General features: G+C 41.1%; 1 protein-coding gene across 1 annotated transcript in view; it reads left to right on the top strand.

The window, feature by feature from the left end:
• il1rapl2 (interleukin 1 receptor accessory protein-like 2) overlaps positions 1-23,052 on the top strand; it is a 481,367-nt gene that overhangs the window by 444,602 nt on the left and 13,713 nt on the right. Inside the window, exons 8-10 of the mRNA XM_065268003.2 lie at positions 9,129-9,274; positions 9,545-9,685; positions 10,148-10,318. Coding sequence (XP_065124075.1) covers positions 9,129-9,274; positions 9,545-9,685; positions 10,148-10,318 — 458 coding nt within the window. The remainder of the gene's footprint in view (positions 1-9,128; positions 9,275-9,544; positions 9,686-10,147; positions 10,319-23,052) is intronic.

Below are 23,052 nucleotides of genomic sequence, written 5' to 3'. Positions count from 1 at the left end.
TGTGTTTGTTGTCAATGAGATTACTTCTCACAAGCACGCTCAAGCGCGGGCTATGTGTGCTTCTCAATGACGGGCATTAAAGGGATAGTTCACCCATAAATGAACTGTCCCTTTAAATCCGCTGAATTCCGCTCAGTTTTCTTCCGAAATCTACGAGCGCGGATTTCGTTTGGGCTTGGCTATATGCCTTACTTCTGCTACTGTTTAAGTTGTCACATTATTGTTTGTACCTGTTCTGAATAGTTTTTTGTTATTGTTGTTATTCATAAGTTGATAACCTGCTGTTTCAAACATTAAGTAAAAAAATAATGCAGACAGTACTGTTTATGACTGTCACTGTTAATAAACTTGTGATTGAATCTCCATTACGATGCTTTTTTTTATGCGCGTGGGGGCATCTAGATATTCGAATATATTCGGATACATTGCATGATATTCGATATCCGTTCTAATAAAATTTTTCTCAAAAGTGACAGCCCTAATCCCTGTCCGGGAAACCTCCCCATAGGATCAGTTTCCCGGACATGGGCTGTTTCTCAATTCAAAGAACGCAAAGAACAGACTTGCGTTCTCGTGGAGACTGGTCTTGCTAGGTAATCTTGGAAGAACAAACTCAGAAGGTCGTGCGAACACAGAACGCACTTGTGAGAATTGAGATGCTTGCAATCTTCCAGCTGGTCACCTGACCTCCCCAGATTTCAGCGAGCAAGTCTGCACTTAATGCATCCTTGATATCAAGAACTCATCTGGGTATTTTCATGCGTCCACTGTACTTGCGTTCTTGAGAATTGAACTTCGACAGTTAATGATGACGTAGATCGAGAACACAAGGAAGCAAGATCGCTGAAGAATGTATATTGAGAAACAGCCAAAGTTTAAATAAATCCAGGACTAGGCCTTAATTATATTAGGACATTAAATTAGTTTTTACAAACAAACATTACGAAATGCATTTTGAGACAAAACAAGGGCACTGATGCATTTTAAGATGCCAGTGCAAGATGTTTTTTAATTAAAGCAGCTCAAACATCCATTTTCGAATGGGACTAGGATAAGTCCTGCCCTATAGTCAATATTATTATTAACATTGATATTTTATAAACATCAGGTGAAGATCATTAGACTAAACATTTCAAAAACAAGTTATTTTATAAGTTGACATTTCAGCACTTGATAGCAGATAGCGAATTGTAAGTAGCACTTAAAGCACTGTTGCAGCCTGTGTACGATCGTATTTAAAGTTCCTGTAAAGTCAGATATTAAATGTGTTCCAAGTTTGTCACACCACAGAAAAACGTATTAAACACCCAACCAAATTTGAATTATGGAAAAATGCCAAGTAAATAAAATAGGTTAACATCTTGAAAAAATAGGCAGCATTTCTCTCTTCGAGCCATTGTTTTAGGCCCGTATAAAAAATCCTGAACTTAGAAATGTTGGAAATTTTATAGCTACTGAGGGGATATATGGGTGGGCCCTGATTGACAGATTGCTTTCCCACCCAGTCAGATCCATGGAAATACATTATGCTTAAAGATCATTTTTAAAGTTGAACAATTCTTCAATATTTATTTTAAAATTGAATTGTTTTTTTTGTCATGCATTAGAGTGAACTGTACTAATATTAATAATATGTGTCTCATTAGTTATGTTACACAGCAGAAATTCTTTAATGCTCTTCTTCGCACCAATATCTCTGTCTGGTAACAGACCTCCCGAACCATTTCAACTGGCTCTTTGCATTTGCTCTCAGACTTTCCGTCCCTGTCTGATTAACAGATAGTCCTTTAACCGCAGTGCTGCTAGTGACTCGGGACTCGACGGCCGGACCCAGATTTTTATAGGCCCACCCATCATACACTTCTGCCTCCGCAATTGAATCCAACTTTGCAGTTCAGTACTACATAGTTAACAATCTTTGTGGCATGTTTCAGCAATACATTTGTAACATTTATAATGTGTTTAGAAACAGTTTTCAAGATTGACTTTACAGGGACTTTAAGTGCATTTTTGGGAAATGCATGTAAACCTAGCTTGTAGAAAAACTTTAAGATCAATCGTGATTGGGAAGCGCAGCCCTGACTGTCATATAAATTCCAGACAGAACATTTACAGTGCAAAATATCACCAAATAACTTAATTAAAAAACAATAAAAATATAAGTAGACTGGAGCTGTTAAACTTCTTAGTATTACATTTGAAAAGCAAGAAAGGATTATGTAACAGCTCTATGATCTACAAGGAAAAGATGCAAACGTAATAAAGGATGATGATTATTACTGAGGGCACAGAGACCTCTAGTGAGAAGAGTAAGAAATGATTTCAGAGAGACATTATAGATAGACAGTGTTTGGTTTCTGATAGCTCTGAATATCTTGATTCAGTGAGTTCAGTGAGTCAGTTATGGAATTTTTTTAAAAAGCAACAGGAATGTCTATAATGAATAATGATTTAACTGATGTTTTGTTGTTGGTGTATTTTCATATATTTTGTATTTGTTAAGTTCACCAAAAAAATAAAACAACAAGAATCAAATTAATCATCAGTACAGAAAGCAAAATGGCAAGCACGAAATAACGTACATTAGGTATCTGTAAATATTTAACCACAAAAAGTTAAACATGTATATTTTAATTAAAAAAAAATGCATAACTCCAGAGAAAGTTTTACAAGTTTCTTTTATCCCCTATATGTTCATCTAACATGATTTAGTTAAATGCTAAAACTGAGATACTGAGATACATATTATATATGTATATATATATGTATGTATATATGTGTATATGTATGTGTATATGTATGCGTATATGCATACATACATACACACACACACACACACACACACACACACACACACACACACACACACACACACACACACACACACACACACACACACACACACACACACACACACACACACACACACACACACATGCTTTATGAATTCTGTCCATTAATGTTGTATTTTATGTCTGAATCAATCAAATCTAGCTTAACTTTAAAGTTGACGTTACACCTGCCTATAGTGAAAATATATAAATATGTCTGTAACCTCTCCTTGTGATATATATTGTACAATACAACTTCATTCCCTACACATTTTTTACCCACAATGCATTCCAAAAAATTAACTATACTCTTTTATGATATAAGGTAAGCATAATATTTATGACAATAGTGTCTCTAAGACAATACTCTCTGATGCATATATTTACAGTATGTCAGTGTCTAAAATTGCTAAAGTTACAAAGTGTTAATTGTCATACTGTATGCCCAATACGCAAGACAGGTTCCTTGCACAATTAAATTCTTCATTTGCTGTCCACACTAAAACATCATAAGTAAAAGAATTATGAAGAAACAAGTAATAAAACATAAAAAGTAAGGGTTATGTTTCGTAATCTGTAAGGCAGTCGGTTATGTGGATTACATGCAAAGTGACTGCAGTGTAATAAAAATAAAGGGCACTGATGTATTTTAAGATATGTCAATGCAAGTTGATTTCAGTTTGGACAGCTCTTACATTTATTTTAGTCTAGAACTAGTCTAATCCCTGTCCGGGAAACCACCTCATAAAGTTTAAACTAAATAGCTGTTAGAGAGAATATATACTGTATTGGGGAATCTAACTGAGCTGAAAGTTTACACAGATATCAGAGGCAACCTGTGATGCCAATTAGTATGAAGCATTGTCATATTCATTGATTATATCTGTTTGATCTTTCTCAATAACTCTTTCAGTTCATGTGACAAATGCATTGAGTTTAAAAATCATGCCATTTTAAAGGTGTCTGGATGTGTTTTATTTACGTCATAGCATTGCATATAATTAAGTACATAAATAGTTGAAAGGTTGTAAAAAAATAAATAGTTGGGAGTTATTTTGATGCTGCGTTCTGTACCACTGATCTTGATTACATTAGATTTATTAGTGCCACAGGGACAAAATATTTTTGTAGGCCAACCCTTTATGTAGCGGGGCACTGGTTTCCTTGCCAAAAAGATCATTCATTTCATTCCTAGGCTTCTGGATTTTTGCAAAAAAATACACAAGAGCATCTGGCTGCAGCACTAGTCTGTGCAAGTGACGTCACTACTTGCACTCTCAGACTCCCGCACTTCATGTGCAAGTATCGTCACTTGCACTCGACGGGCTTTTGCCATTTTATGCGGATGAGTGGAATACGCACATGTCGGAGAAAGTACAACCTCAATCTTACCGTAAATGTGATACTTTTTTATGTTTTAACAGTTTATTATGGTATCTTATATTTAGAGTTAAATCTCAAGTATACAAAATTATCTTTGTTTGCGTAAGTTGTGCATGTCTTTCGTTTAAGGATTTGGGCTAGCCGAACTAACTTAGCCAACCGTCACACTTTCACTCTTTATGAATCGATACAATGAACTAAATAATTATGTGGCATATAGGTTGAAACCACTAAATAGTGTATAGACCATTTCAAATGATGTAAACAACACTGGTCCAGAAACACTTCCTGTTACAGTTTGTGACAGTATTTTTTTTTTATTTCACATATATCATTACCTTAAAGATGTTTGTTTAACCCTTGTGTGATGTTCGGGTCTGTGGGACCCGTTTTGAATGTTTACTGAAAGAAAAATTATGCAATTAATTGTTGTTTCAACCTCAGATTCATTGGCCTTGGCTCATTTTCTATGAAGAACATAAAAATAAACAACTTTATAATTAATGTACACTGTACACCCCCCCTACACATTTATATTACATATGTGGTGTTCGGGTCCACTGGACCCGGGGTTAATAAAAGTGTAAACATTGAATGTGCTATGTAACTTCACTCTGTTTTTCTCCTACCTGGGACTCCTGTGAGTGCATGAGTGTGTTTGTATATATGTCTGTACATATGTGATGGATGCATGTCAGAGTTTTCTCCTTCTGCTTTTGCTGTAATGCCGCAAGGATACAACATGTTATATGCCGTGCATGAACATTTATCTGTCCCTACTGTCCCAAACACTTTACCTTCTGTCTAACAGGAACCATTCTACATTTTACCATTATAAAAAATCCATAGTTTTATTGTAGTAAAAGAGTAGTAATCATGGTTATTTGGTATATTGATTACCATTTGTAAAACCATGGGTTTACCACAAAACCTATGGTGTGTGTACCTGCTATTTATCACCTTGTGGGGACCAAATGTCCCATAAAGATGTGTGTGTGAGAGAGAGAGAGTGAATAATAGAGAAAGTAAAATATTATCCATGTATTTTCATCATTCTAAGTTGTGGCCAATAGCAACACATTGTACTTCAATGTGTGTGGACCAGATGGACACAGTATATGTGTATAAAATGCAAGAAATGCATACACAACACAGCTACACATTAAAAATTTGCTTCTTATGTGTTGTGTTGGCTGGCATGAACAGGTTATGTGTTTAGTGTGGATGATGTCTTATGATACGGCATCTGTTCAGTTTGGGGCCTGTGCTGTGTAGACTGACACAAATGTGTACAATTTCAAAAAGTTCAAATAATTAAACATCAACAGTGATAAAAAACTTTGTTTCATTTATACTTATTTAAGATAAATATGATATTCCCCCCAATATCTGGATCAGAATAGAATTTTCTTCTTTTATTTCATATTACCACAAAAACGAATGGCACTTTAGTTTATAAATAGTCCTCTACCAGTGGTAAATGACCAATATTAACCATAAATTCTGTCTATATTACTTGCAATAAGGCTAAAGTTAACATCTGTAAACAATATTACATAAATTTGTATGAATGCATTGGTTTAAGATAGTAAAAATGCTCTGGGTCCACCAGACCCACAAACATCGTCTAAGTAACAAAAATACGAACACCACACAAGGGTTAACTTCAGTTAATTCAGGTTTATATGTTCCGTTGGTTTATTTTATCCCAATGTTTATCTAGTGTTAAAAAACTGAAACAGGAAGTGCTTCTGGACCAGTTTTGTTTACATCTTTTGAAATGGTCTATAGTCCCTGATGCTTTTTGATAGTGTTACCTTAAGTGTTTGATGATGGTGTTGAAAGCTATAACTTAATCGGAATGAAACAAGGTTAATTAAGTTAGTTAACAACTAAGGAACTGTCCTTCTTCAGCATGTTAACCCTTGTAAATTTTAACATTTACTTAAACATTATTAAACTCTAAACATGTACTGTTTGTGTGTGTGTGTAATTTTTCTTTTTTATTACTTTAAACGTTTCAGGTTCTACTTGCTAATGCTATAATAGTCTTTAAAAAATAAATACTTTTGGATCATGTTGTTGTTGTTTTTTTAATTTGAAGGTACATTTTTGTTGCTGTTCAGACTCTTTAATACCCTTGATAATCATTATTCTAGCTGTTATACAGTAAGTTAACTGTAACAACTGGCATAGCATATTGAAAGGCTAAACATATCGACATTATAGAGAGATTGTCGTGCAATGAACACAACCTACAACACGGAAAAAATTGGAAACACATTTTGTTTATTTTTATATGTAGAAGCCTAATATAAATTCCATGTTGAACCAGTAGGGTGCAATCTCTTTTAATCAATAAATGAGTGCACCTGGGATAGAGGGACAGGTGTTTGTGTGTACGGGCAAGCTCACAGTTTTTTGACCGTGAAACAATGTGAAACAGCACCGTGAAACAGGATTTGGTCTTTACCACAAATATGTGAGATGCATTGTGTGAGCATATACTTTCACCGTTGTGGATTTTGTTTAGCTACTCATGTATATTATGTCCAGGATTGGCGTGGACTATAAATAAACTGTGGATGAATGAACAATGGAAATATGGTGACTGTATGAAATGCTTGTTCCAATAAAACACACGCAACATCAGCATATAAAGAACATTTGCCTTTATTGACACGAGTCAATTAATTGCTCACTCCCTGGACACAATTCGCCTATGACTTTAGTGGTAAGTCATTCATTATAGAATAAGGATAATTAAAATCCTGTAATTCAGACAACCTGCAAAATAATACCGTGTTCCAGCAGTAGGGTTTAGGATATTTCCCACCTCAAACCCATAAATAACGTTTAAATTAAGCTAATCAACACGTTTACAGTATTAAATACCGTTAAATGACCGGCGTAATTTCCGGGTTGAGGTGGGTAATATCCTTATTACGGGTTATCAGGAACACAGCATTATTTTGCAGGTTTGTGTTTTAATCGTTTATAATCAATAGTATCCCTCTGTACTAACGTTTCCGGTTTATTTAAGTCGATTGCAATTGACGTTACATGCAGCGAAGAGTGCAGGTGATGTCACTTGCACAGGAAGCGCAGGAGTCTGAGAGTGCAAGTCTGAGAGTGCAAGTGCTGCAGCCAGACCCTTCTCAAAAAATAAGCTTAGTGTTTAACAAAAGTTTGACACTTACAGTATATGTTTTGTCCAAAAAGATAACCTTCACAGATGAACACATCTTATATGAATTTTGAAGTCTAAATGAGTTTATTAGAAATTAAAAGCTAACAAGTGAACTACACCATGGTCTCTCGACATCAGCGTCATCACCACCAAGCTTCCGACAGCCCTTTCAAATGTTATTAAACATTTAAAAACATATTTTCTGATAAGAAAATACTCTGTGGGTGAATGTTTGTTGGGAATTGTGCCCATGTTGCATTGTTTTTGAGATCTTCATGTGTCCTAATGTTTAAAGTCCACAAACCCGGCTGTACTCCAATGAAGCAACTTTTAAAGACATGTTAAAGCTTTGGGGGGATTACTGGTGTATTTATACTATATTTATAATTATATAATTTATATAATGTTAATGTATATAAATTATATAATGTATTTATAATATTTTGGGCTTGTTTTAAACAAAACCCCATTTAAAAAAACAAAAACCTTTGGAATGACATTTTGTAGGCTTTTTGGTTTTTGTAGGCTTTTTGGTTTTGCCTACAAAACTATGTCATTCCTGCACCACTCTGTCGTTTGATAAAACAGTAAAGAGAATCCACATCAGTAAGTAAGGCCCCGTTTACACATACATGGTTACTTCCCTCGTTTGCGCCCTTACAAGCAAGCGTAGAATTCGCCTCTGAAACCGATTCTTTCTAAAAACTCCAGCCACAGTAGACATTTAGAAAATCTTTATTTGCATGTTTTTATGTAAACTGAGACGAACGGGTGTTTAGGCAGCCAACGTCACAGTATGCGCCAGAGCTCGCACCTACGTCAAAACTGTGACTTTGTTCAAAAGAGGAAGTGATTCGTTGCTGTTGTTGCTATCTTTGGGATTCTTATTGGCTTACATGGGCTTGAGCTTCTCGTTACACCGCCAACTACAGGTTTGGCATGCTCTTGACGGCATATAAACACGGGTATGTGTAAATTAACACTTTTCTGAAAACTGACATGTGTGCACGATGTTATTCTTTAGACCGGATTGGTTGAAATGTTCGTTTATGAATATAGGCGCCCACGTGTAGCCTGAATCTGTAGAGAAGAGTGAGGTACAGTAGTTTGAAGCTCCTCCCACTGAGGAGAGCATGAGCTCATTTAGTGGACTCTTCAATTGCTTGTGTTTGTAGTGCAGCAGTTCACTCTCTGCCTTTGTTTATTATACTTGATATGATGCTTTAGCTGTGTGTAATGTAAGTTTGTTTTGATTTAAGACTTTATAACTAAAAAATACAGCTAAGTAGCACAATAAAAACATAACAAGATGCATGTTTTGACAAATTTGAAACCAAACTCCTCATATTTTGTTGTACTTTGTGTTTTATGTTATTCAATATTGATGTCTCATTTGCTTATTGTTTGCATTTGAGTTAAACAACCACTGCTGTTTTGAGGCATCAAATATGTACTGGCATTAGTGTAATAAAAAGTTGGATTGGATAAGAAATGATGTGTTTTAACTGACACTCCAATTAGGATGCTCCATTCTTAGGCAGTAACAGTATGGATATTGAAGTCAAAGTTTATTCTAGCTGAGTACACATTTTAAAGTTTTAAGCAGAACAGAATAAGAGGTATCTTCTTACATAATCATACACTGTATTCTGTTCATGTACAGCTAATTTGTTGAGCAGAGAGTTAATGTGGAATTGATAACGGATCTGTATGTGTTTCTTCAGGGTGGTCAGAGAGTTTCTGGGGGAGAAGGAAGTGTTGCTATCACTGATCTTTGATGCTGTGGAGGAGACAGACATGGGGAATTACACTTGTAATGTGGAGAATCACATCGGCCGTGGTAGTGGAAGTGCCATTCTGCAGAAGAAGGGTAAAGCACACCCTGCATCAGCTGACCTATCTAACCACTACATACAACAGCATATAATTCATTTAGAGAATAAACGTGATTTATTCTTTTCCTGTGATGATTCTGTGACTACATCAGGTGCTGTTTAAATGACCTGTAGATTATTACATTACAATCCATTAAAACACAAAAAAAGAAAGTATGAAAAGATTTTACATCTGTTCAGGTTCTTAACATCATATTATATTGCTTTTTATTAAAGGGAGTTACTGTGTGTTTTTGTACAAATAGATGTGTACAGGCTGGAGCTGGTCGGGGGTCTTGGTGCCATCATGCTGTTATTAGGGATCTTTACGGCCATCTACAAGTGCTATAATGTGGAAATCATGCTCTGTTACCGACAACACTTTGGCAGTGATGAAACAGATGACGGTAAGCTTTAAAAGATAAAAAGATTAGTTAAGCCAAAAAAAAAAAACATTTACACTGACTTATTTGAAACCTGTTGACTTTAAAGTGGATATTGGTTATTGTACTGGTGGCTTTTTGTCTACGCAATTACAATGCATTAGGACTGATGCAAAACCTGCATAAAACTAGCAAGGCTTCAATTATGATCCGTTTCTCACACAAAGCAATAATATTACTAAAGCATGGAAGCAGCGATTCATTCATTCTTATGTGCCCCACAAAACACAAGATCTAAAGTCAAACAGTCATGAAGGGGAATGTTTATTTTTAGGGTTTAACCATTCCTTTAATTAAATGCCACCTAATAGTGCATCAATTATGTACTGTATAAAATCAAAGTAATATAAACAACATTTTTCAAAATGGTCAATGAGAGACCTGTGTTTTTGGTATGAATATAATACAACTCATTTGTTCCTTTAGACAATAAGGAATATGATGCCTACCTCTCTTACACCAAAGTGGACTTCGAATCAGTGGAGCGCGAGATGAGCGAGGAGGAGCAGTTTGCCCTGGAGATCTTACCTGATGTGCTGGAAAAACAATTTGGATATAGGCTCTTCATCCCACACCGGGACCTCATTCCCAGCAGCAGTAAGCATTATATCATCCCCATCTCTCTCCATTATAAATCATAAATTCAGTTAATCATTAAAGGTCATTCACATGAAGCAGTCCATAAAAAAGAAGCAAAAACCCAGCTTAAACAAGATCTAGAACACAGAAGAATTAAACAAGGCTAGGACACAATATAACACAGAACAAGACTAAGCAATGAAGGTGAGAAATGACCGGTCTTAAATAGGTTGTAGAAATGAGGTCACAAGAAACAGGTGTGAGTGATTTTAGCTAATGAGTCCAGTTATGGGAGATGTAGGCTCTGTCCGAATTGCTCCCTTTTCTATATAGTGCACTAAATTTGGCGTCCACTATTTTGCAGTGGTGTCCGAGACCTGAATAAACAACTTTATTCCCTACAGACGTTTAGTACTCTTTTACCCACAATGCACTTTGACTTTGAGGGTATATTTGATGTACACTCACTCACTCACTATTTTCCATTATACAACGGGAGATGAATGCGTAACTAGAATTAATCAGTGTTTCCTAATCCTGGTCCTCGAGTGCCCCCTCCTAGAAAGTTTTCGATTTCTCCTTATTTAAAACACCTGATTCAACTCATCAGCCTCCTTCCAGAATAGTAAACATGTCTCCCTAACAAGCTGCGTCCGGTTCCTCGATAACGCTCTTAGTGTGCTTAGAAGACTCAAAAAGATATATCTTACCAAAGTTGTTTATGTTCCTAAGTGTGTTCCCCGAAGTGTCCCTTAGGAAGCTTCTTAACACGATGCCTCTAAGTGTGACGTAACAATGGCGCTGTCCCAAGTAAAGGTGCTGAATTATTTGGGATCGATTGCTCAGAGATCGATTTTCCACTTCACGCAAAGGTGCATCACGGCGTTAAGAAAGACAACACGTTCTATACAAATGGAAAATTACTCAAATTATTCCAGTAACGTTTATTTTAACATAGTTTAAGTTATCCGTAAAATATAGACAATTAATTAAGTGTGCTTGCAAAAGATTTTTTTGGCCAGCTCTAGCGACTAGACCGTTTGACACAGAAACACCACTCAAACTTTAAAATGTTCGGGCAGTGCCGGTGTAAGTTGCTTGAGAAGATGAAGTCACAGATCCATGTCGTTCTTCCGCCATATTGGATAGAACAGAAAACCTTAAAAAAGTTTCACAGGTCACAAATTTTGTCAAAACTTCACGAAAATCGACGTACACGATCCTTGGACCAAGCCTCACAAAAGTTACTAGAAGGATTTTTGATTTTCAGAAGCGTTTGCCCGTCACAGCCCAAACTAAATGTGCGTTGACGCCGCCAAAACAGGAAGTAGTTTATATCTCAGGAACGCTTTCACGTATTGAAACCAAACTTTGTACATGAATTTGGGTCTCCAATGTGAGGATGCACAACATCAAAAGAACACTTTTTTTTTTTCAAAAATTTTACGCCGCCAAACAGGAAGTAGTTTATATCTCAGGAACACTTTAACGTATTGAAACCAAACTTTGTACATGAACTTGGGTCTCTAATGTGAGGATGCACAACATCAAAAGAACACATTTTTTTCAAACATTTTACGCCGCCAAACAGGAAGTAGTTTATATCTCAGGAACGCTTTAACGTATTGAAACCAAACTTTGTACATGAACTTGGGCTCCCTTTCAGTCGGTCACTACGACGTCACGTCATGACCGACGAATTGGGAACCGCTTCGCGGGTGACCTATCTACTTCGAGAACTATAAAAACGCCAATGAACTTGGCATGCAGGTATTTGCATAATGCCGGCGCCGCCCCGCCAGGTGCGTATATAAGCCGCAGGTGCACAATACCAAATTAGCTTTTATTGCTTCGAAGCCGGCAGACATCTGCTCACGAGAAGCTATTTTCAACTGATCTTCGTAGATCCTGTCTTGGGGAAAAATATATCAGCTTGCCAAAGTTGGTTGGGCGAAGACACCTCAGCGGAGGCTCGCAGTGTTTTCTCCACCCTTTCTCTCTCTCTCTGTCTCTTAATTTAGGACTTGAGTTCGAGTGAGTGCGTTGCCTCTCCCTGTGTGTTTCACCAGCTTGCACAAAAGAGTGATTTCCCTAAAAGAGCAGCACGTTTGAGCTCTGTGTCTTTTTAAAGACTGCCACTCATTCGTGTCACGGTCGGGTGCGTCTTTTTAAAGATGGCATTCCGCCCGTGCTCCGTTTCTGGATGCGGTGTGTTCATCGCTCCCCGGGATGGCCACGAGCGTTGTCTTTCGTGTCTGGGGCTCCAGCACGCAGAGGCAGCGCTCCGTGATAGTTCATGCTCCATCTGTGAGGGCATGACTATGGCGGATTTGCGGAGACGGGTGTCGTTTCTCCGGGAACGGCCCCGCCTTCCAAGCCTGGTACTGCTAGGAGCGCAGTTACTAGGCTTGCGAAGGATGATCTCCGTATAACGGTGCTGGGTCGGTCTGCTGGTTCGTCCAGTAGCTCCCAGCGCCCTGATCCGTTGCCAGCGGAGGTCCCGATGGAGACGAGCGGCCCGTGTTCTACGGTGTCCTCGCGCTCTGTCGAGCCTCCACCCGACGCGATGTCCACCGTAACGTCGGAGGGGGGGTTGTCAGCCTCGGACGTCGATCCGGATCCGCTCCCGCCTTCGGGCCAGGTTGCGGTTTCTGCGTTCGACCCCGAGATGGCAGCCATGCTCGCTCGGGCGGCGGAGGCGGTCGGCTTGGAGTGGACTAAACCTCCCCCACCTGAACCGTCCCGCCTCGATGATTGGTTCTTCGGGGGTGCCAGGGCTTCTCAGTCCTCGCCCCCGGTGCCTTTCTTCCCCGAGGTGCATGAAGAGCTGACGCGGTCGTGGAAAACCCCGTTTTCCGCCCGGAACCGGCCGTTTCTGCCTTCACTCCTCACCTCTCTCGAGGGTGGTGATGCCAAGGGGTACACTGGTATCCCGTCAGTGGAGCGGCCGGTCGCGATGCAGTTGTGTCCGGCCGGTGTCGCTTCCTCCTGGCGGGACCAGCCTACTCTCCCCTCACGGGCCTGTAAGCAGTCTTCGGCGCTGACCGAATCTGCGAAGCAGTCTTATTACTAATTGTAATACTAATTGAGGTGACGTCACGCTGAACAGATCGTGCATCGTAGCTCCGTCGAGTTCATCATCTAAAAGCTTTTTTTTTTTTACCATCTTATTCCTATTTATATAATATAACTTATTAGTTTTACATAGGAATACTTTACCGTGACGATTATTGAGCAGTACTACCACGTGAAACTATTTATCACTAATAAACACCCAGTGTTGTTAGCATATAGCCCGCTAGCATCCACACGGTGGAGGCTGAAGCTAGCATTTTCCGATCTAATGGCGGATTCATCTGATATATGCTTTTCTGACCTATCCTCACCTGAGCGGGAAGCTGTGGAGGAGTTGTTTCCCGGTTTTAGCAGATCCAAGGCGAGGTACAGCGCCCACTTCACCCTGCCTTCCGACGTCCACAAGCGAGCAACAAACATGCATTCCACGCGATGCAGCTTCACGGACCGTGAACGACATGAAAGCGATCGGGAAGCTGTGGAGGAACCGCTGCCCGGCCTTCGCAGATTCGGCAAGCCAAACATCACCCTAGCCCCAGACGTTCGCAGGCGACCGAGGGGTGTCACAACCGAACACCCCACGCGATGCAGCTCCGGGGACCGCGTTCGGGTAAACGAAGACGCCATCGCCCAGCATGAAAGCGGTAAGACTCCGCTTGTTATTGTAACATGTACTACTTGCCACATGTATAGTTTAGCTTCTGCTGTTAGCATAGAGGGGTTTACATGCACTAAGTGTATTGAAGTATTAAGGTTAACTGAGAAGGTTGCTGAACTAGAATCGCGCATCCGAACGCTAGTTGAGGATAGCAAAACCGCTAATGTTACTGTCGCAAATAATCTATCGAGCGAAAAGACTAATGGCTCGGTTCCGACATCAGATGCTAATATAAATATTACAAATACTGTATCGAGCGCGCATAGTGTTTATCAAAATACACATGGCTCGGTTCCGTCATCAGAGTCAAGTCGGCGGTCAAACTGGGTGACTGTTAGGCGGCATAGTCATATAAGGCGTCCTTCTAAGACCCATAACGTAACGACAATTTCTAACAGATTCGATCCCTTAAGGAGTATACCAGCTGAAACACCTTTTAAAAGTGCCCTGGTCATTGGAGATTCTATACTCAGGAACACTAACATTGAGGCTCCAAACACCATAGTCGACTGTATACCGGGAGCCAGAACGTCTGACATTAGATCCAAACTTAAAGTGCTGGCTAATGCTAAGCGGAAGTTTTCTAAGATTGTTATTCACGCCGGCACGAATGACACTAGGCTCCGCCAGTCGGAAATCACCAAAGATAATATTAAGGAGATGTGTGAAATTGCAAAAACAATGTCAGACAATGTAATATGCTCTGGTCCCCTCCCCGCCTACCGGGGAGATGAAACACATAGTAGATTAGTGTCTCTCAATGGATGGATGTTAAAGTGGTGCCCTCAGCATAACGTAGGGTTTATAGACAATTGGAAGCATTTCTGGGGAAGACCATTTCTCCTAACCCGAGATGGCCTTCATCCGTCATCGGAAGGAAGTGCTATACTCACTAAAAATCTGATCAATAGTCTTAATTCTGATATAGTATGACTATCCAGGGCCCAGGTCAGGAAACAGACGGATCGGCTTAACCGTCCATCTGTTAGCTGCCGTGATATGTCAAGACCACTTATATCCCAGCACTTCGAGTCAATCTTACCGAAATATCAGCACATTTCAACTGTATCTGTTCCCCGAACAAATAAATACAGGGCACCGCTTGTTACATCTGGTACAAATCTGATTCAAATAAAATTAGAAAACAATACATTAACAGATGAGTCTTGAATCTTAAAATTCGGCCTTCTTAACATTAGATCGCTTACCAATAAAGAACCTATTGTCAATGAAATAATTACAGACCAAAACTTAGATGTACTCTGTTTAACAGAAACCTGGCTTAAAGCAGACGACTACATTAGTTTAAATGAATCCACCCCACAAGACTATTATTATAAACACGAACCTCGATTAAAGGGGAGAGGGGGTGGTGTAGCTACAATATACAACACAATGTTTAAAGTAAACCAAAAATCTGAGCTAAAATTTAAATCATTAGAAGTAATGTTGTTAAATATGGAAATAACTGATCGTAACCACAAACAGCTTTCTTTTGCTTTAGCGACAATCTATAGACCACCGGGCCACCATGCAGATTTCCTTAATGAAATAGCAGATTTCCTATCTGAGCTTGTAGTCACTGTAGATAAAGCTCTTATTGTTGGTGATTTTAATGTCCATGTGGACAACCCAAAAGACGCATTAGGACGTGCGTTTATAGATGTTCTAAATTCTCTCAATATTAGACAAAACGTGACAGGGCCAACGCATACTCGTAATCACACATTAGACTTAATTCTGTCACTCGGACTCAATATTAATGACGTCGAAATATCACCTCAGAGTGATGCAGTTTCTGACCATTACCTTGTGTCATACACTGTACTTCTAGATAGGATCACTCAATCTACAACATGCTACCGACTAGCCAGAACAATAATTTCCACCACTAAAGATAGCTTTATTAGCACTCTTCCAGACCTGTCCCAAATGAAACATGTAGCAGATAACTGTGACGATCTAGATATTGAAATAGAAAACCTAAACAATGTCTGTTCTAACACATTGGATGCCGTTGCTCCCATTCGAAAAAAGAGATTCAAAGAAAAACCGCCAGCCCCATGGTATGACCATCACACAGCAGCTCTTAAAAAGGCAGCTAGAAAAATGGAAAGAAATTATAGAAGCACAAAGTTAGAAGTATGGCGCGCAGCATGGAAACAGAGTGTTAAACACTACAGACAGGCTATTAAAACCGCCAGATCTACATATCTTAGCAAGCTTATAAATGAGAATCATAATAACCCTCGTTTCCTCTTTAGCACAGTTGCGAAACTGACTAGAAACAAAGAACAAACAGAAACCAATAGTAAACTTCAACACAATAGTAACGACTTCATGAACTTCTTTTCTAACAAAATTTCGGCTATTAGGGAAAACATCGTAGCTACCCAGGCAGCCACCACTCTACCCATTAGTTCACTTAACACTAGACTACCATACGAACATCTTGATTCATTTAAACCTACTACAATAGATGAGCTCTCTAAACTAGTCACATCATCCAAATCATCGTCCTGTATATTAGACCCCGTTCCCACAAAACTACTTAAAGAAGTATTCCCTGTAGTGTCAACCCCGGTTCTAAATATCTTTAACTCATCGCTAGAAATAGGATACGTTCCAACAGCTTTCAAACTAGCAGTTATTAAACCGCTGATTAAAAAACCACAGCTTGACCAAGGAGAACTTAATAACTTTAGACCAATCTCAAATCTCCCTTTTCTTTCAAAAATATTAGAAAAGGTAGTGGCAAGCCAGTTACGCACATTCTTGACAAATAATAGTACATATGAAAAGTTCCAATCAGGATTCAGGCCCCACCATAGCACAGAGACAGCGTTGCTTAGAGTTACAAATGACCTCCTATTAACATCCGATCGTGGTGAAATCTCAATTCTTATATTACTAGACCTTAGTGCAGCATTTGACACAATAGACCACAGAATCCTACTCAATAGACTAGAAAACTATGTTGGTATCAGTGGTCAGGCGCTAGCCTGGTTTAGGTCATATCTAACCAATCGCTATCACTTTGTTTATGTAAATGAGGAAGAGTCATATCACTCCCTGGTTAAATACGGTGTACCGCAGGGATCAGTTTTAGGTCCTATCCTGTTCTCGTTATACATGTTACCCCTAGGAGACATTATCAGGAAACACAACATAAGTTTTCACTGCTATGCGGATGATACCCAGCTTTACATCTCCTCGCATCCCAGCGAAACACACACGTTTTCTAAGCTAAAAGACTGCATTAGCGATGTTAGTGACTGGATGGCACATAACTTTCTTAAGCTCAACTCCAATAAGACAGAGGTACTTATTATTGAACCAAATCGCTACAAACATAATATGTCAGATTACAAATTGCACATAGATGGCTGTACTGTGGTGCCATCTTCCACGGTTAGGAACTTAGGTGTGATGTTCGACAGCAACTTATCCTTTGATAGTCATATCGCCAACGTCTGCCGCACAGCATTCTTCCATCTTAGAAATATCTCAAAAATACGCCATATACTGTCTACATCTGACGCAGAGAAGCTTATTCATGCTTTTATGACCTCTAGAATAGACTATTGTAACTCGCTACTCGGGGGATGCCATTCAAATCAGGTCAACAAGCTTCAGCTAGTTCAAAACGCTTCTGCAAGGGTACTAACTCGATCTAAGAAGTATGACCACATAAGCCCAATTCTGGCATCTTTACACTGGCTACCAGTTAAATATCGCATCCAATTTAAAATATCATTAATCACCTACAAAGCTTTAAATGGCTTAGCACCCTCATATCTTAGAGAATTACTATCAGAATACAATCCATCACGCACACTACGGTCGCAAAATTCTGGCCTATTGATTATCCCTAGACTATCAAAAGTGTCTAAAAGTGGAAGATCCTTTTCCTACTTAGCCCCTAAGCTCTGGAATGATTTACCAACCGATGTCCGAGAATCAGACACAGTCGATCATTTTAAATCTAGACTTAAAACTTTTCTCTTCAACAAAGCATTCGCATAATTTGTCTAGTAAAGGTTCTTAACTCGCAATAGTTATTTTCACGGAACAAAGCACTCACGGTCATAACACAGACCAACCAAATAAATAAATAAAAACCTTTTCTACATGAACACTTAAAATTAATTGCATTAAATAGTTTGCCACCGTTTGCCACTGAACCTGCATTAACGACGACAGTGGGGCTTTCGGCCTTAGTCAAACGGTTTGGCACGTATGGTCGGGTTGCGATTTTGGTGCTTTCGTGTGTCTTGTGAATAGTATGCCATACAGACCCGTTTGCCACTGAACCTGCATTAACGACGACAGTGGGGCCTCCAGCCTTAGTCAAACGGGTTAACAGGTATGGTCGGGTTGCGTTTTTCGCGCTTTCGTGTGTCTTGTGAATAGTATGCCATACATACCCGTTTGCCACTGAACCTGCATTAACGACGACAGTGGGGCCTCCAGCCTTAGTCAAACGGGTTGGCACGTATGGTCGGGTTGCGATTTTGGCGCTATCGTAAGTCTTATGAATAGTATGCCATACAGACCCGTTTGCCACTGAACCTGCATTAACGACGACAGTGGGGCTTCTGGCCTTAGTCAAACGGGTTAACACGTATGGTCGGGTTGCGATGTTTTTTTTTTTTTTTTTTTTTTTTTTTTTTTTTTGGCGTCTTCTCCTGGTCCTGTAAATGGTATACAATATAGACCCGTTTGCCACTGAACCTGCATTAACGACGACAGTGGGGCTTTAGGCCTTAGTCAAACGGGTCGTCAGGTTTCGTTTTCTCTTAAAGATCGGAAGGTGACCCTTATTTACCATATATACCCTCGCATTGGGCCCCCAATTTGCTAAATCCTCAACTGTGGATAACATAATTATGCCGCAATATTTAGTCTGTCTGGAACTAAGCTGAGTTAAACCACATCACTGTGTGACACTTCAATACATATGAACGGCTGCTACGCTAATACGATTTTGTTTTTCTCTCCCTGTCTCGTCCTCGACCCGAGGACGAGACAAACAGACCCAGTCCCGGTAGATGTGAAAGTCGGCACACCTCTGATCTACTGGCCGTCCTTCAACGTTATGCCCAGCTGATACCTGACCAACGATCACCGGCAGAACCGCTTAATCTCCGCTAAATCTCCATTTCCGTTCTCCCAAGGGTTTTTCCCTCCTAGGACTTATTTTTCCTCGGATAAAAGCCTGGGGTTTTTTTTTCTCCTAGGGGGTTTTTCACCCCGGGGAGGCAGCCTTTTTGGGCTTTACCTAGCTTCCTCTTCTATACGTTGCTTTAGTAATACGTGCAATTATAATATTGAGTCATAGCCGCAGCAAATTTAACTGCTCATGCTATCATGTATTCTGTTGTGCTATCTGTCGTTTTCTGTGCTTTTCACTGCTTCTATTTATGTAAAGCTGCTTTGAAACAATTGACTTTTGTGAAAAGCGCTATATAAATAAAATTGAATTGAATTGAATTGACCGGTGCTGCTTACAAGGCTTGTGGGGAGGCAGCCTCTGCCCTGCATGCCATGGCATTGCTGCAGGTCCACCAGGCTAAGGCTCTGAGGGACCTGCACGCGGGAGGTCACGACTCGGCGGAGTTCTCCGAACTGCGTGCGGCTACTGATCTGGCGCTTCGTGCGACCAAGGTCACCGCACGCGCCGTCGGGCATGCGATGTCTACCCTGGTAGTCCAGGAACGCCATCTCTGGCTGTGTCTGGCGGACATGAAGGATGCTGATAAGACCCGGCTCCTGAATGCTCCGGTTTCCCAGACCGGCCTGTTCGGCGAGACGGTCGAGGAGTTTGCCCAGCAATTCTCCGCGGCCAAGAAGCAGACTGAGGCCATCGCTCAGATCATGCCACGTCGGAAGCATCCTGCGCCTGCCCCGTCCACGTCGGCACCTCAGCCTGCTCCTCGCCGAGGGCGTCCTGCGGCGGCCGCCTCCGTTCCTCCCCGGGGCTCTTCTAAGAAGCGAGGAACCGGTCGCCAGCAGCCCGCCCCGCCTGCTCAGCCCGCTTCAAAGGGTGGAAAAAGAAAATCGAAGCGGCCCTGAGACGGGTGACCTAGAGATGGAGGGGATCGCTCTTCGGGAGATGGTGAAGGCACCACTCCCCCCACCGGAGGAGGGCCGGTTGGGGAATCTTTTGTTTCATTTTTCTGTTCCGCCGACTTTTCAGTCGGCACCCACAATTCCACAAAAAGAGCGAATTCCACTTCCATCTCTAGGTCTTCAGATGAGCGCCGGAGACACGAGCGGGCTCATAACCCCCCCTCGTTCTCCGACTCATCAGAGGAGTATGAGAGCAACGCACGGGCTCATAACCCCTCCGCGCTCTCTGTCTTCTCAGGGGAGAGAAGACAATCACGGGCTCATAACCCATCGTCTTCCTCCCCCTTCGCCAGAGGGTGCATCGAGTGGCGTGAGGTGTCTCCAGCAGAGCCTCCCTTACTCACCCACCCAGCAGCGGACTCAGGTGAGTGTTATCATGCACAACACTGCTGTCGGTGCGGCCAACACGCACACACCGGCGATCACCTCCGTTGCGCCCGCCGCGGGTACACCGATCGTGCCTTTAGTCCCTCTCGCACGGTGTCTGGGGGCGTGGGAACAGCTTCCCAGCCCGTCGCGTTGGCTTTTACGCACGATTTGTCTCGGCTACGCGATCCATTTTGCCCGGCGTCCCCCCAAATTCTCCGGCGTTCGTTTCACTGCAGTGAGAGCTGCCGATGCGCACGTCCTCCGTGCGGAGATCGCTGTCCTACTGGTGAAGGACCCGATCGAGCCGGTCCCTCCAGCCGAGGTGAGGTCGGGGTTTTACAGCCCTTACTTTATTGTACCCAAGAAAACCGGCGGCTTGCGACCAATCCTGGACCTGCGTTCGCTGAACCGTGCACTTCACAGAATGCCGTTCAAGATGCTGACGCCCAAGCGCATATTTCCATGCATTCGTCCAAACGATTGGTTCGCATCCATCGACCTGAAGGACGCGTACTTCCACGTATCGATTCTACCCCGGCACAGGCCGTTTCTCCGCTTTGCGTTCGAGGGGCGAGCATACCAGTACAAAGTCCTCCCATTCGGGCTCTCTCTGTCTCCCCGTGTATTCACCAAAGTAGTGGAGGGGGCTTTAAAACCCCTGAGAGGGAAAGGTGTGCGCATTCTCGCGTATTTAGACGATTGGCTCATAATAGCTCAAACACGTCAGACGCTGTGCGATCACAGAGATTTAACTCTAAAACACCTCGCTCGTTTGGGTCTTCGGGTCAACTGGGAAAAGAGCAAGCTTTGCCCCGTGCAGAGAATCTCTTTTCTCGGGATGGAACTGGACTCGATCGATTTGACAGCTCGTCTAACAGAAGCGCGTGTACAGTCGATTCTGACTTGCCTGAATACATTCAAGAGCAAGAGCGCGGTCCCGCTGAAACAATTTCAGAAGCTCCTGGGGCATATGGCAGCAGCCGCAGCTGTAACTCCGCTCGGAATGCTTCATATGCGACCGCTTCAGCATTGGCTTCACGATCGAGTCCAGAGGAGAGCGTGGCTGCGCGGCATTCACCGTGTTATCATTACACCTGCGTGTCGTCGCACTTTCACTCCGTGGTCAGACCGTGCGTTTCTCCGAGCCGGTGTCCCTCTGAGACAGGTCTCCAGGCATTAGTGTTGCTTTCGTCAACGAAAAGTATGACGAAATATAGTCGTCAACGAACCTTTTTCACGTGACGAAAACAAGACGAGACGTAACGAAAATGCTGGTCATGTGACGATGACTATAATAAAATGTATAATGCAATATTGTTGACGAATAAAAACGAGACTAAAAGTGGTTTACAAAATAAAAACTAAGCTAAAATGTCTCTTCATTTTCGTTGACCAAAACGAGACGAGACGAAATGTTATAACGTTATTTCGTCTTTTACCCATCTCAGCATCTCCGCGCCCCCACCACCTGACTGCAGGTGATCACGTGTGTTGTTGGCGCTGCGTAGATCAATCAAAACATGAAAGTACCGCGAGAGTGAGTAGAAAGCATGCGGAGCAGTCTGCTCTCGCGATGCTTTGATATCATACGCCTCCATTTGCACGTTAATGGGCATTTCAAACAGTTTACGCGGCAACCGTGAGACATGCGGAAAGCGGAGAAACGGGGGCGGTTACAGAGGTGAAGCAGAGTTGGTCCACAAGCCTTGCTCGTGCACCTAAGATCCACTCCCTTTTACGGACACGACTCTTCATGGCAGTCGCTGTTGAAGATAAACATATTTCCACTAAATGCTGCACAAAACGCTTCCACTGCATGAGAAAAGCTGTAGCCGCGCGGCGATTCCGACCGGGAAGATGCAGCATTCTGGCTCCAAATGTAAAAGAAAAGTCCTAAATAAATCCCGTGCATCACTTTCAGGTCAGTTCAACAAGCCTGTTAAAATCTATAGCTTTGATTGCTGACACCATCAGTATAACAATGTACAAATTTATATCATGTAACAGTTGTTTAAATGACATTGTGCTGCGTTGCGTTTTGAAACATTGTAAATATATCTATGCTAAAGACATTCGTTGTTTTGTATATGCTTAATAACTACACTTATTTATTATTTAAATAAACAAAACATACTTCGCTGAATACTTGAGTATTAAATCAATCAAACACCTGTACTGTTGAGAACATAACCATTCATACCAATTTTGCTTTTCTTACAGTTTTTCTGAATTGCTAAAACACATTTTTTGAAACCATCACTCATTTTCTCAAAACCTTAAACACAAATCCCAATTTTAAACAAAATTCACAGAACCCCTGACTCTTTAAGCAAAATCAAACAATTGCTTCAAAACCATTTAACCTGTACTCAAAATCAAACTAAGCTTTCAAATCATACACACATAAGTCTATAATATAAAACACTACAAAGCATCCATTAGACACTACATAAAAAAATGGAAAACACAACATTCAGGACATCTGCTTACAGAAAAATACATGTTTATTCTACATAAC

The sequence above is a fragment of the Paramisgurnus dabryanus genome, chromosome 16 (assembly GCF_030506205.2).
Source record: "Paramisgurnus dabryanus chromosome 16, PD_genome_1.1, whole genome shotgun sequence".
NCBI lineage: Eukaryota > Metazoa > Chordata > Actinopteri > Cypriniformes > Cobitidae > Paramisgurnus > Paramisgurnus dabryanus.
Note: the sequence above shows the minus strand (reverse complement) of the source record. Positions and strands in the feature narration are given on the sequence as shown.